The sequence below is a fragment of the Mirounga angustirostris genome, unplaced genomic scaffold (assembly GCF_029215605.1).
Source record: "Mirounga angustirostris isolate CCGP_5_RB_7025 unplaced genomic scaffold, mMirAng1.0.hap1 SCAF_9, whole genome shotgun sequence".
Lineage (NCBI taxonomy): Eukaryota > Metazoa > Chordata > Mammalia > Carnivora > Phocidae > Mirounga > Mirounga angustirostris.
The window spans coordinates 118,352,679-118,365,055 of record NW_026991717.1 but is presented as its reverse complement, the minus strand read 5'-3'; the positions used below and the strand labels follow the sequence as shown (position 1 = coordinate 118,365,055).

The following is a 12,377-nucleotide window of genomic DNA, read 5'->3' as shown; positions in this document are numbered from 1 at the left end:
GGCCCAATCCAAACAAGGATCGGGCAAAGTACCATGCAGGCAGAGGTAACTAGGTCAGCAAAGAGAGAGAGGGCTCTTGGTCACTGGGTCAGAAAAGAAGTATCCATGTCAGTATCTGAAAGCAGGCAGCTGACTGCCCGTATACTCAGAACTCAAGATCTAACTGGTTGACTATGAATTCTCTCAGAGAACTGAACTCCCTAGAACTCAAAGTGTATTCCCTTTGAGGTCAAGGAATCATCCTCATTTCTCTGGGAGTTTTCAATCTCTGACAATGATGGAAAGGCTGTGTCTTTTGGTCTACGTAGGAGTTTTAGGGATTTCTGAGTGGATAAACTGGACAGTAAATCTTCTAGAAACTTTCTTTCCAGAGCAGAAAATCAGGCCAAGAATAGGGATGGTCCTGACACATGGGGGCAGAAACCAGAAGCAAATTAATAAACTTTAAAAATACTTCAAACCCAGCTTACCATTGCCCCAACAAATGAACACTGCACTGCCCCCCCACGCACATAGTTATAAAAATAGATTTTTAGCCAATTAAATAATAAAGAAAATGAAACAAATCTAATATTTTAAAATAACAATTGTGAGTTTCTAAGAAACCCTGAATAGAGCAATAAATTCAAGTAGTACAAAGAATGGAGGTAGGGAATGATGGAGAAAGTGTGATAAACACTTCTGATAAACAGAATTCTAACGACCATGCTTGTCTTGTCGATCACTGGGTCAGAGATGCCCATGAGACCACCCAGCATACGGCTGACATATCATAAGTATTTTTGAATAAACAACTGAATTCCTTATAAATAAGTTGCAATACCTTTTAGCTACATTTACCTCATTTTATTTCTCCAACTTTTTATTATGAAAATATTTACACAAACAGAAAAGTTTTAAGAATTGTACAACAGACATCCATGTACCCACAGCCTAGTTTCTGCAATGAATATATTGCTGTATTTCTTTCAGCACATATAACCCACCATCCCTTCTTCTATTCATCCATCAATCCATCTAATTTTTAAAGCATTTCAAAGTTATACACAGAGGTCCGTGCACTTTACTCCTAAATGCTTTAACATGCAAATCATTAAGTTGCTAAAGTTCAGTATTTGTTTTATAGGGCTTTTGGTGTTTTGGTTGTTTTTGTTTTGTTTTTTGGTGAGCTAAACACTACATATACTGAAATACGCAAATATTAAATGCCCATTGATGAGTTTTGACAAATGCCTAAAACTATATAACCTGAACTCTAATGTTAACTACCTCCTCAGAAAGTTCTCATGCCCCTTCCCAGTCAATCCTTCCCTCACCCTCCTAAAGGAGACCACTGTCTTAAATTTTTTCATCACATATTAGGTTTGTCTGTTCTAGAACTTTATAAAAATGGAATTATTCAGTATGAACTCTTGTGTGTAAATCTCCTTTCATTCTGCATGTTTTTGAGATTCATCCATGTTATGTGTATCCATATTTATGCCTTTTTATTGCTGAGGATTAGTCCACTCTATGAATAATCCAAAGTTTGCCTACTTTCTGGTTGTTGGACCCCCTAGGTTGTTTCCAGTTTGGGAATTTTATGAATAAAGCTGCTATGAACATTTTTGCACAAGTTGTTTTGTGGTTATGTTTTTCATTCCTTCTGGGTAAAGATCTCAGCATGGAGCTTTCTAGGCTAAAAAACTGGCAGACTCCTTCTCAAGTGCCTGTACAAGGTCATGCTGCCAATGACAACTTATCAGAGTTCCATTAGCTCCACATCTTCACCATTTGATGTTGTCGGTCACTTCGGCTTTTTCCCCAGCTTTACTGAGCTATAACTGACAAATAAAATTTAAGGCATTTAAAGTATACAACATGATGATATCATTTTGGCCATTCTGCTGGATGTTTAGTGGTATTTCATGATTTTAATTTGCAAATCTCTGGTAACTAATGTTGTTAAGCCCATGTTCACAAGCGTATTGGCAACTCACACACCTTCTTTTGGTAGTTAGTGTCTGTTCAAATATTTCACCCGTTTGTAAAAGGGTTGATCTATTGTCTTCTAATTCTTCAGTTGTAGGAGCTCATTATATTTCCTAGATACTGGTCCTTTGTTTGATAAGTATCTTCACTCGGTCTATGGCTTGCCTAGTCACTTTCCTAACAGTGTGTGAGGATAAGCAAAAGTTTTTAATTTTGAGGAAATCTAGCTTATCATTTTTTCCTTTTTGGGTATTGCTTTCTGTGTCATGTCTAAAAACTTTTGCCAAGCCCCAAATCACAAAGATATTTTCCTAGATTTTCCCCAAGAAGTTTTATAGTAATAGCTTTTATGTTTATGACAATGAATCATCTCTAATTTTTCTGGGAGATAGGGGTTGAGGTTCATTTTTAAAAGCATGATATCGGGATGCCTGTGTGGCTCAGTCGCTAAGCGTCTGCCTTCAGTTCAGGTCATGATCCCAGGGTCCTGTGATCGAGCCCCGCGTCAGGCTCCCTGCTCTGTGGGAAGCCTGCTTCTCCCTCTCCCACTCCCCCTGCTTGTGTTTCCTCTCTTGCTGTCTCTCTCTCTCTCTGTCAAATAAATAAATAAAATCTTTGAAAAAAAAAATCTAAAGCATGATATCCAGTTCCAGCCCTATTTGTTAAAAAGAGTTTCCTTTCGGGGCGCCTTGGTGGCTCCGTCAGTTGAGCCTCCGACTCTTGATTTTGGCTCAGGCCATGATCTCAGGGTCGTGAGATTGAGCCCTGTGTTGGGCTCCACGCTCCATGCTGGGTGTGGAGCCTGCTTAAGATTCTCTCTCCCCCTCTGCCCCTCCCCTGCCCCCACATTCTCTAAAAAAAAAAAAAAAAAAAAAAAAAAAAAAAAAAACAGAAAACAAAAAAACAAAACCAAAAAGCAAAACAAAACAAAAAAACAAGGAACATTTCTCCCATTGTAATAGCCTGAATAAAATCATCTCTAAAAAAAAAAAAAGTTTCCTTTCCCCATTGGACTTTGGGCCCTTTGATTAAAGTCAAATGACCATATAAATATAGGCCTATTTCTAGACTCTTTATTCTGTTCCAGTGATGAGCTTGCCACAGTTTTGCTTACTATAGTATTATAGTATTTCTTTAGTCAGGTACCTTAAATCTTTTTCAAGATTACTTTGGATAGTTTAAGTCCTTTGTATTTCCACACACACAAAAAAATTTTTTTAAGTCAATTTCTGCTGGTGATGAAAAAAATATAGTCAATTTCTACAAAAAAAAAATCTACTGGAATAATGATTGGGATTACACCAGATTTTTAGATCAATTTGTAGAGAATGAACTTTTTTTTTTTGCAATATTAAGTCTTCTAATCCATACACATCACATATCTCCCCAACTTATTTAGGGCTTCTTTCATTTCTTTCAGTAATATTTAGTAAGCTTTTACTGTATAGGTATTGAACATAGTTTGTAAAATTTATCCCTGAGAACTTCCTATTTTCAAATGCTACCATAAACAAAATTTAAATTTCATTTTTAAATTATTTACTGCGAGTATATTAAAATGCCATAGATTTTAGTATATTGACCATGTATCCTTGCTAGGTATACTTACATGTTCTTGTAGCTATTCTGGCTTTAGGATTTAGGATTTCCTATTAACCAGATCATGCCATCTAAGACTAAAGACATTTGATTTCTTCCTTTTCAATCTGTATGCCTTTTCTCTCTTATTCCCCAGCCCTTGCTTTATTGTACAGCTTGGGACAACCTCTAGTATAAAGTGAATACAAATGGCAAAAGTGGACATCTTGCCATATTACTGATATAGAAGGATGCTTTCAATATTTTGCCATTAAGGATGATATTAGCAATAGATTTTTCATAGAAGGTCTTTACCAGATGAAGAAATTCCCTTCTATTCCTGATTTGCTAAGAGTTTTTCTCATAAATGTGAATTATGTAAGATGCTTTTTTTGCATCTAATAAAATGATCACCTAGCTTTTCTCCTTTATATATGGTGAATTATACTGACTAATTTTCAAATGTTAAACCAACTTTGTACTTCTAGCAAAAACCTTACTTAGTCATATGTATTACTCTTTTTCTTTATACTGGTAGATTCAATTTGCTAATATTCTTTGAAGAAATTTTTGTCTGTGTTCATGAAGATATTAGCCCGTAATTTTCTTCTTTTTTAAAATGTCTCTGGTCAGGTTTTGATGTCATAGTTAATGCTGACATCATAAAATGAACGGGCAAGTGTCCCTTCCTATATTTTTGAAAGAGTTCATGTAAGATTGGTGCTGTTCTTCCTCAAATGTTTGAAAGAAATTACAAGTGAAACTACTGGGCCTGGGATTTTCTTTGTCGAAAGGTTTTTGATTACAAATTCAATATTCTGAATAGATACAGGGCTATTCAAAATTTCTATTTCAGCTTGTGTCAGTTTTGCTACATGTTCCCTCCCAAGGAATTCAGACATTTCATCTGGGTTGTCAAAGTAGTGGAGTAAGGTTGTTAATAATATTCCCTTAATGTCCTTTTTATGTCTGTAGGGTCTGTAAATTATTTCCCTCTCTCCTATCTGACACTGGTAATTAGTGTTCTCTTTTTTCTCTGGATCCTTCTTTAAACAAAAATTAGATTTACGCTTCAAGGGGTTTCAATGAGAAACCAGGTTTATCCTCATTAATCCTTAAATGTAAAACTAAAAGCTAGATATAGGATGTCTCTTTCTTCTTGTTGCCATTTTGATTTCTAAAGAGTCACAGCACAAAGGAGATGTATGTAAGGTCTCAAACCAGGGAGGTGTATGCTTAGATTTAAGAGTTTTTGTTGACGTTGTAGTCTTTGGTTAGGCAAGGCCACCCCAGCCCTTCCTCTAAGACCTTTCTCTCCTCCACCAGAATGAAGAGCCATGGGTGTTCTGCATACTTTCAGTTCTGTGGCAAACCTGAAGCAGTTCTGCTCAGTCCCATAAGGCACAGAGTTACATGCCCCAGGTATACCAAGGCCAACCATAACCACTTATTTGACTCTAACATGGCTCTAACACCGTTTTGAAATCTCATTTATACTTTGGTGTCTCTCACACAGCCAAACAAGAAAACTATTATTATTAGTTCAAATGATATACCTGTAGTTATAAAAAAAGTAAAACCCAAACTTAGTTTGTAAAAAGTTGCCTCAGAATAGTGTTAATAGAAACATTTTTTATGTTACTATTCAAGCTGAGCCAAACCAAAAATGGTTACATAAAATATCATGCTTAGCCCCTGCATGGTCACACACTGTGCACATGGAAAGAATTTCTCAACTCTTAAAAATCAGTTACCGTGTTCTTCCTGTCAATAAGCTTCTTCTTGGGTTTCCCCTACAGAAGTAGAAAGGACAACTGGGTTAGAGGACTGTTCAGATATTCTCCCCTGAGTTCACACGTGCACACATACACACTCCTGAGATAACATGGAATTAGGCCAGGGAAGGCTTCTTTGGGGAGAAGTAGAGAGATGTACTGAGAAAAGAACAGAGTCCCATAAGCATGGGGGAAGAGCAATAAAAAAAAAAAAAAAAAGAATTCTAGAAAAAAAGCATAACAATTACTTGCATCTGTATATTCAGTCACAAATCAAATCACACTTATTCTTCACAACCACCATGTGAAGATTATTGGCCCTGGTTATTTAAAAAAAAAAAAAAAAAAAACAGTAGGATAAGATCATTTTGTGACATGCCCAAGGCTGGAGCTTAGTGGGCTCAAATGGGAACCCAGAGGTTAGGTCTCAGAGTCCAGTGCTCTTCTTTATACTTTCACTGAACTGTATTATGTATTAGTAAAGGAAACCAATCTCAATTCTCATGGGGTTCAAAAAAGGATGCTCATGAGAAATAGATTATTCAAAATTTAAAAAAAAAAATCCCTTTAAAAAAAAGAGATGCTCTCCATAGTGTCTGAACTAGAGTTGGGCTCTCACCATAGGAAGTGAATGCCATTTATGTTTAAATTAGCTTTTGTTTTTCTTTAAAACATTGTCTCCTCATTCAATTTCCTTTCATTTAACACACATAACATCTCTCTTTTTTAACTTCCTCAGTTTTACTTGTATTCATTTGTGAATGTGTATACTTAGCTCAGTATAATTTTATCACTGTGTAGATTCACGTATACATCACCACAGACAAGATACTGGACAATTCCATGACCATAGGATCCCCTGTGTCATCCTTTTATAACCACACCCTCTTACCTAACCCTTGGGTCCTTTTAATCCATTCTTCATCTTAAAACTTTATCATTTAAAATTTACTATTTAAAAATTTTAAAAATGTTATAAAAGGAGACAGATGCAATCAATGTTAAGATTTTCTATTTACAGAAAATCAAGTAGAAAGTAGGTCTTCACCAAAATGTTTGGTCTTTCCCTTCCCGTGTCTTCTTTTCATGCCAATGTCCTAATATTGTCTCCTTATCATCAGAAAGCCTCAAGATGATTTTAACTTTTTCATCAGATAATGGTTTGTTCCAGTAATATGCAATCATGGTTTCACATTACAATCACCTAGGTAGCTTTTAGGGAGTACCAATACTTCAGCCTGGGAGTTGGGCCAGAGCATCAACAGGGTTTATAAAATCTGTAGGTGCTACTAATATGTAGCCAGGGTATAAACTATCATATTATAAGATAGCAGGTAAGATACTATTTGTCAGGCAGGGTGGCAGGTGGGGGATGAGAGGGAGAGGGCAAGAAAGGCAGACAAAATTAACCAAAAAGAAGTAATTAGGGAATTAGTTTGAAAGTAATTCTGACAATAATACAACAGGATTTTCAAGAGGAAAAATATCAGTTTGGATTGAAGAGAACAAACTTACTGCAAGATGTTAGGGCTTGCAACAAATATAATTTCATTTTTTCGGTGCATGTTTGTGTACGTGTGCCTACCATGTGGTACACTCTAGATACTGATAAAAACAAAGATGAACATAACAAAGTACTTCTCTCAAAAGCCAACTTGTGAAGTAGACGGGCTAGTAAGTAAACAAGCAGTTATAACACAGTGTGGGAATCTGAATCAGACTGAGGGATTGGAAGGGCTGGCAGAACCTCCTCCTAGTCTGGGAGAGGAGAAAGGACACACCTAGTAGAATGTAGGGATGGACTGAAGGCCATTCCATGGGATGGCAAGTATGTAAGAAGAAGGAGGCATGAAAGAGCAAGGTGACACGGAGGGATTGGCCAAGGGTGGATGTGAAAAAATAGAGATTAGGCTAAAATTAATCCTCCAACTGAAATTTAGCATTTCCTTCATAGACATGTAGGAAACTGTCTGCAGCAGTGTTCATATGATTTTATTATCAAAAAACAAAAAAACCAATATATCTTTTTTCATATTACTTTAGAGATGTTACAGGTATCTCAAAATATTGCAACATGTACCATACTTTTGAAATTATGGTGATTATTAGACCGGCTGGTGGTCTTGTTTATTGAATTGTTAATAAAAACACATATATTACTACATCTAAAATCTCTTTATTGTTATGCTCCCCCTGGGAGAATGCTTTCTCACTTTAGTGATGGTTTCCCAATTGCCTGATCCACTTCCTTCTCCCTCATGGGAAGCCCAAAGATGGAAACATTCAGCCTCAAACATAGAGTCCATGTCAGTCCAGACTGAAACAACCTGTGAGGAAAATCATGCAAACTACCTATCCTTAGCAAATGGTCCATTACTTATAAAAACAACTGGACAATCAAAGATCACTAAATATATGAGGAAATATAGTAATACAAACCAGAAAGAATGAGATGAATGAACAGAACTAATATAGAAGAATTAAATAAAATGCAAAAAACAGAAAGGAACTTTCAACAAACTAAAAAAGTCAAAGAGATGTGAAAAAATATTTATGATATTGTGATTTATATTAAGAAATATATATTTGGGGGGTGCCCTGGGTGGCTCAGTTGGTTGAGCATCTGACTCTTGATTTCGGCTCAGGTCATGATCTCAGGGTTGTGAGACTGAGCCCTGAGTTGGGCTCTGTGCTCAGTGGGGAGTCTGCTTGAGATTCTCTCTCTCCCTCCCTCTGCCCCTCCCCCCCATGCACACTCTCTCTAAAATAAATAAATACACGTTTTAAAAGAAGAATTTAAAGAAATATGCATTTGGTCTCCACTCCCATCTCTGGTATAGAGTACCTAAAACCTCTGGAACTTCCTAAGTGATGAGCGTGGTAAAGGTGCCTTTCGTTATGCCAATGTGGTGACTTTGGGAATGCCCTGGGTCACCGTCAGGATGCAGGCTGGTCACCAGAGGAACCAACCATGTGATCAAAGGGCTGGAACTTCCGGTCCCATCTTGCTGACCTCTAGGAACGGGAGAGGGCCTGGAGATGGGAATTCAATCACCAATGGTCAAAGATTTAATCAATGGTGCCTATGTAATGATGCTTTCATAAAAATGCAAAAGGAGAGCATCCAGGTTGGTGCACACGTGGAGATCTGGGGGAGCCTGGCACACCTGGAGAGGGCAGAGAAGTTCTGTACCCTTTCCCCATAACTTGCCCTATGCGTCTCTTCCATCTGGCCATTCCTGAATTATATCCTTTTATAATAAACCAGTGAGCTAGTAAGCGAAACATTTCTCGGAGTTCTGTGAGCCACACCAGCAAATTAATCAAATGGAAGGAAGGAGAGAGCTGTAGGAACCTCTGATTTGGGGCTGGTCGATCAGAAGTCCAGGTAAGAACCTGGCCTTGCGACTGGTGTCCAAAGTCAGGCAAAGGCGGAGGAAGTGGGGAATGACACAGTCTTATAGGACTGAATCCTTAAACTGCGCAATCTGATGCTAATCTCTGGGCAGACAGTGCCAGGATTGAGTTGAATTCTCAGCTGCAAACAGGGGACAACTGCTTGGTGCTGTGGGGGAACCCGCCCACCACACTGGAAATAGGACCAGAACCATTTTAATCTTACAGCCATGAACTCTAAAAACTAGTCAGAAATCAAAAATAGTTCCTGGATATTAAAATCATACTTGCCAAAGTTAAAAAGGTAAATTGAACAACCCTCTCCTGTCTGGTACTGAATAACAAAATAGACAGGGCTACAGATCAATTTAAAATTTTAGAAGAAAAAGTTCAAGAAACCTCCCAGAATTTAAAGCTAAGAAACAATGAGATCAAAAGAATGAGAAAAAAGTAAACAAAAGCAAAAACAAAAAACATGGAGCATATAGCAAAAGATCCAAAATCCATCTAACAGAAGTTCCACAAGGAGAGGAAGGAGAGGATGAGGGGAATATTTCCCACAGATGGAAGACTTAAATCTGCAGACTGAAATGACTCACCCACTGCAAAGCCAAAATAATGAAAAGTAACACACTAGAACATATCTTGGTAAAATACCTGAACTCTAAAGATAAAGGAGCCTGTAAAAGTTTCTAGGATTCTACGTGGGGGAGGAGAGAAAAAAACAGGTTAGAGAGAACTGAGCTTCCATGTCTTCTAAGTGAATCTGAAGGTCTCTTTCATTAGAAGCTAAGTAGTGTAATTATTCCATCAATGGTAATAACCCCAAATTTAAGGGGGAAATGGCAAATCCCCTATATTTCCTGATAATAAATCATAAAATTGTAAGAAATGGCTAAAATCTGGGTATCTGTTTTAAGCATCCTGTGAAAAAGCACATATAGCCTGAAAATAACATAAATTTCTCTAAATAACTAAGGTTCCTTATTTTGATAGTCAATTACTAAACTGTCCTGCAAGACAATTACGTCTTAGGGGCAACAAAAGTGTGGGACTAAGTAGTGCCTGATTGCTGTGCTCTTTGAATTCCAATGTCCATTTTCCATCATTCTACCCTATCATCCCTTGTATTGAGGTTATCAATTGTCATTTTTTTACAACTCCTGGTGTATTTATTTTGTGAATTACCACCTTGCTCTACCTTTCCAAATCTGATCATTCTAATCTCTTCTAGTCTAGAAAAACAGATGAGGACATTGTGTCTAATGTAAAAAGGCACAGAGTATAGGTCTTCCTTTAAGAATAATAAAGTTTAGGGCATTTGTTAAGATTGTTTAAAGATCATTATGGTTTAATATGTGGCCTCTGGAAACAGTACAAAGTGCTAAGAGTTAATGAATTCTGGGACAATGAGGTATGATACTGTGTTTTCTCTGCAAGGCCCTCTGTATCAGAGATTTTCCGAAAGACTTTTTTTTTTTTATAAAGCCTCTTTCCTTCTTTTGTATGTACCTTCTCTTTATCACATGATCTAGTGATCTTATAAGATTAGCAAATTTACAAGATCAGCAAATCCCCACCTGTCCTGGAAGAGACGTGTTGCCAGCATATAGTTCATGGAGGTCTTGTGTTCGAGGTAGGACCTGAAAGACAAAGAATGAAACTGGCTATTTCTTAAGTTTGGATGAAGGGAAAAAATATGGAAATAAAGCCATGAATCAAGCACAGAAGTGACAGGTTACTTATATACGGTTTCTTAATAAACGTACGGTTCTCTAAAGTGGCAAAGGAGGAGAAAGTTGCTTAAATTAAAATTATAAAATACCAGAGTAGCAGCAGATACAATAAAATGAAAAGGATAAATGGAGTTGATTTAGAAAGTAAAAAGAAAGAAATGACGGGATTTCTTGGATTAATAAAAAGTGACACCCTAAATTCAGAAAATAAAACTGTAAAGTAAAAACAAAGCCACCACCAAAAATCATATATAACTAAGAAAGAGGTCAAATGAAGCCGGGAATGGGGAGAAGCATAAAGGGTGTGAAAATGTAGACAGAAGATGGTTTCAATCATGTTATTTCTCAAGAGCTTTCAATGGCTCCTTGACGCTTACTTCAGGAGGCATACTTTCTCTTCCAAGCTTTCAAAAGTTGGATAAGCTATACCACCAATTCCTTCACACTTTTTCCAGATGGTTCCCCAACATTGATCCTGCCATATAGCCAGACAAGCTCCCTTAAACTACTCTCACACCACACTTCCCAATGATCCTTTTGCCTTGGTCTGGACACCTCCTCACACCCTCTCCACTTACCCACGATCTACCCTTCAAGACGCAGCTCAAGTCCAGTCTGCTGCACAAAGTCCTTCCCTGACAGGACTGCTCTGAGACTATAGAAGCACCCTTGTCTGAACTACCTTAGCCTTTACTGAATGCCCGAAGAGGGATCTGTCATACACTGTCTCATAGAGGAAATTTTTTCTTCTCAGAAAGCAGCATGATACAGCAGGAAAAAAGTCAGATCCAGAGTCAGAATACCTGAATCAAGTCCCCCTGGGTGATCACGGACGAGTCACATTACCTTACTGATTACTTTCCATATCATTAAATTGGAATAACAATGATATGCATGAAGTACATTATAATGACGAAAAGCCATACAAATGAGCTATTTTTATTATATGTATAAATAATTTCTCCATAATCCCACTGTTAACTCTCAAAGGGCAGGGATCCCACTTAATATTGGTTTTATACTCTGAAGCACCAAGCATAGTTCTAGACACCTGGCTGATACTCAATAAATATATATTAGTAAAAAGGCATATTTGTTAGTAGATAAATAAATACACCTTCTCCACTCTACATGATGGCAGCTCAATTAGTTTAATATTCTTGGCCTTACTCTGCCTCTTTTCTCAGAGACCCAGGAGAGGTGGAGTGACTTAACCAGATTGGTAATTTAGGAAGAATAAACAGAAACGCATCAATGAGCACCTCCCATTTTTCTCTTGGGAGACCATTTCCCCTTAGGAGGTACATATCCTCTACTGGTCCTAAGGGTCAGGTGCTCCTCCCACACAGCCCAGTCTAACCTCGCCTATAAATGGGCATGTAAATCTGCCCATATCAGGAGTTCAGCAAAAAGGGTGTTTGCTTTAGATAGATATAATCAAATCTCCCAACCTAGACTTGATTAGGAAAGAAGGAGATATTTTGGCGTCCATCTCTCTTAGTCTTTGTCTTACTCCCATTGGTTCAGAACCAAACCAGTAAAACCAAACCAAACATTATTGGTCTATTATAAGAGACCCCAACATTACCTGTAATTGGTTCCTTAGAAAAGGCACTTAAATTAAGGTCCTGACTCTTGAAATACTCAAGAGTAGAGGTTTCCACTTTCATTAATTAAAAGATATGTTTTCTAGGAACTGCAAATATTTAAATTCTTCAAAAACATATCAAAAGAAAACCCAAGCAACATCTTTCTGTTGTGTTCCTAGGTCTTTGTAAGGTATAATTACATTGATAGAATATTTGTAAGATGAAAGGAAGATTTCTCTATGAACAGCTGGGTTTTCAAAACAAAACAAACACAAAATGGGTACTTTCTTTTATTCCTCTAAGTTCTAGCTCTATACTTAGAACCACTCATA

At 37.3% G+C, this 12,377-nt stretch overlaps 1 protein-coding gene across 12 annotated transcripts in view; it reads right to left on the bottom strand.

Moving 5' to 3' along the window:
- Positions 1 to 12,377, bottom strand: part of TTLL5 (tubulin tyrosine ligase like 5) — a 275,259-nt gene that overhangs the window by 180,280 nt on the left and 82,602 nt on the right. For 10 of the 12 annotated variants that reach the window (XR_010405275.1, XR_010405277.1, XR_010405276.1 and 7 more), the window contains 2 exons: positions 10,301 to 10,363; positions 5,304 to 5,342 (listed from right to left, as the gene is read on the bottom strand). Coding sequence is in view for 9 of the 12 variants with exons in the window: in XM_064571392.1 (XP_064427462.1) it covers positions 5,304 to 5,342; positions 10,301 to 10,363 (102 nt within the window). In the remaining 3 variants the exon portion in view is untranslated. The remainder of the gene's footprint in view (positions 1 to 5,303; positions 5,343 to 10,300; positions 10,364 to 12,377) is intronic. The other 2 variants (XM_045901269.3, XM_054513808.2) reach the window with 1 other exon arrangement.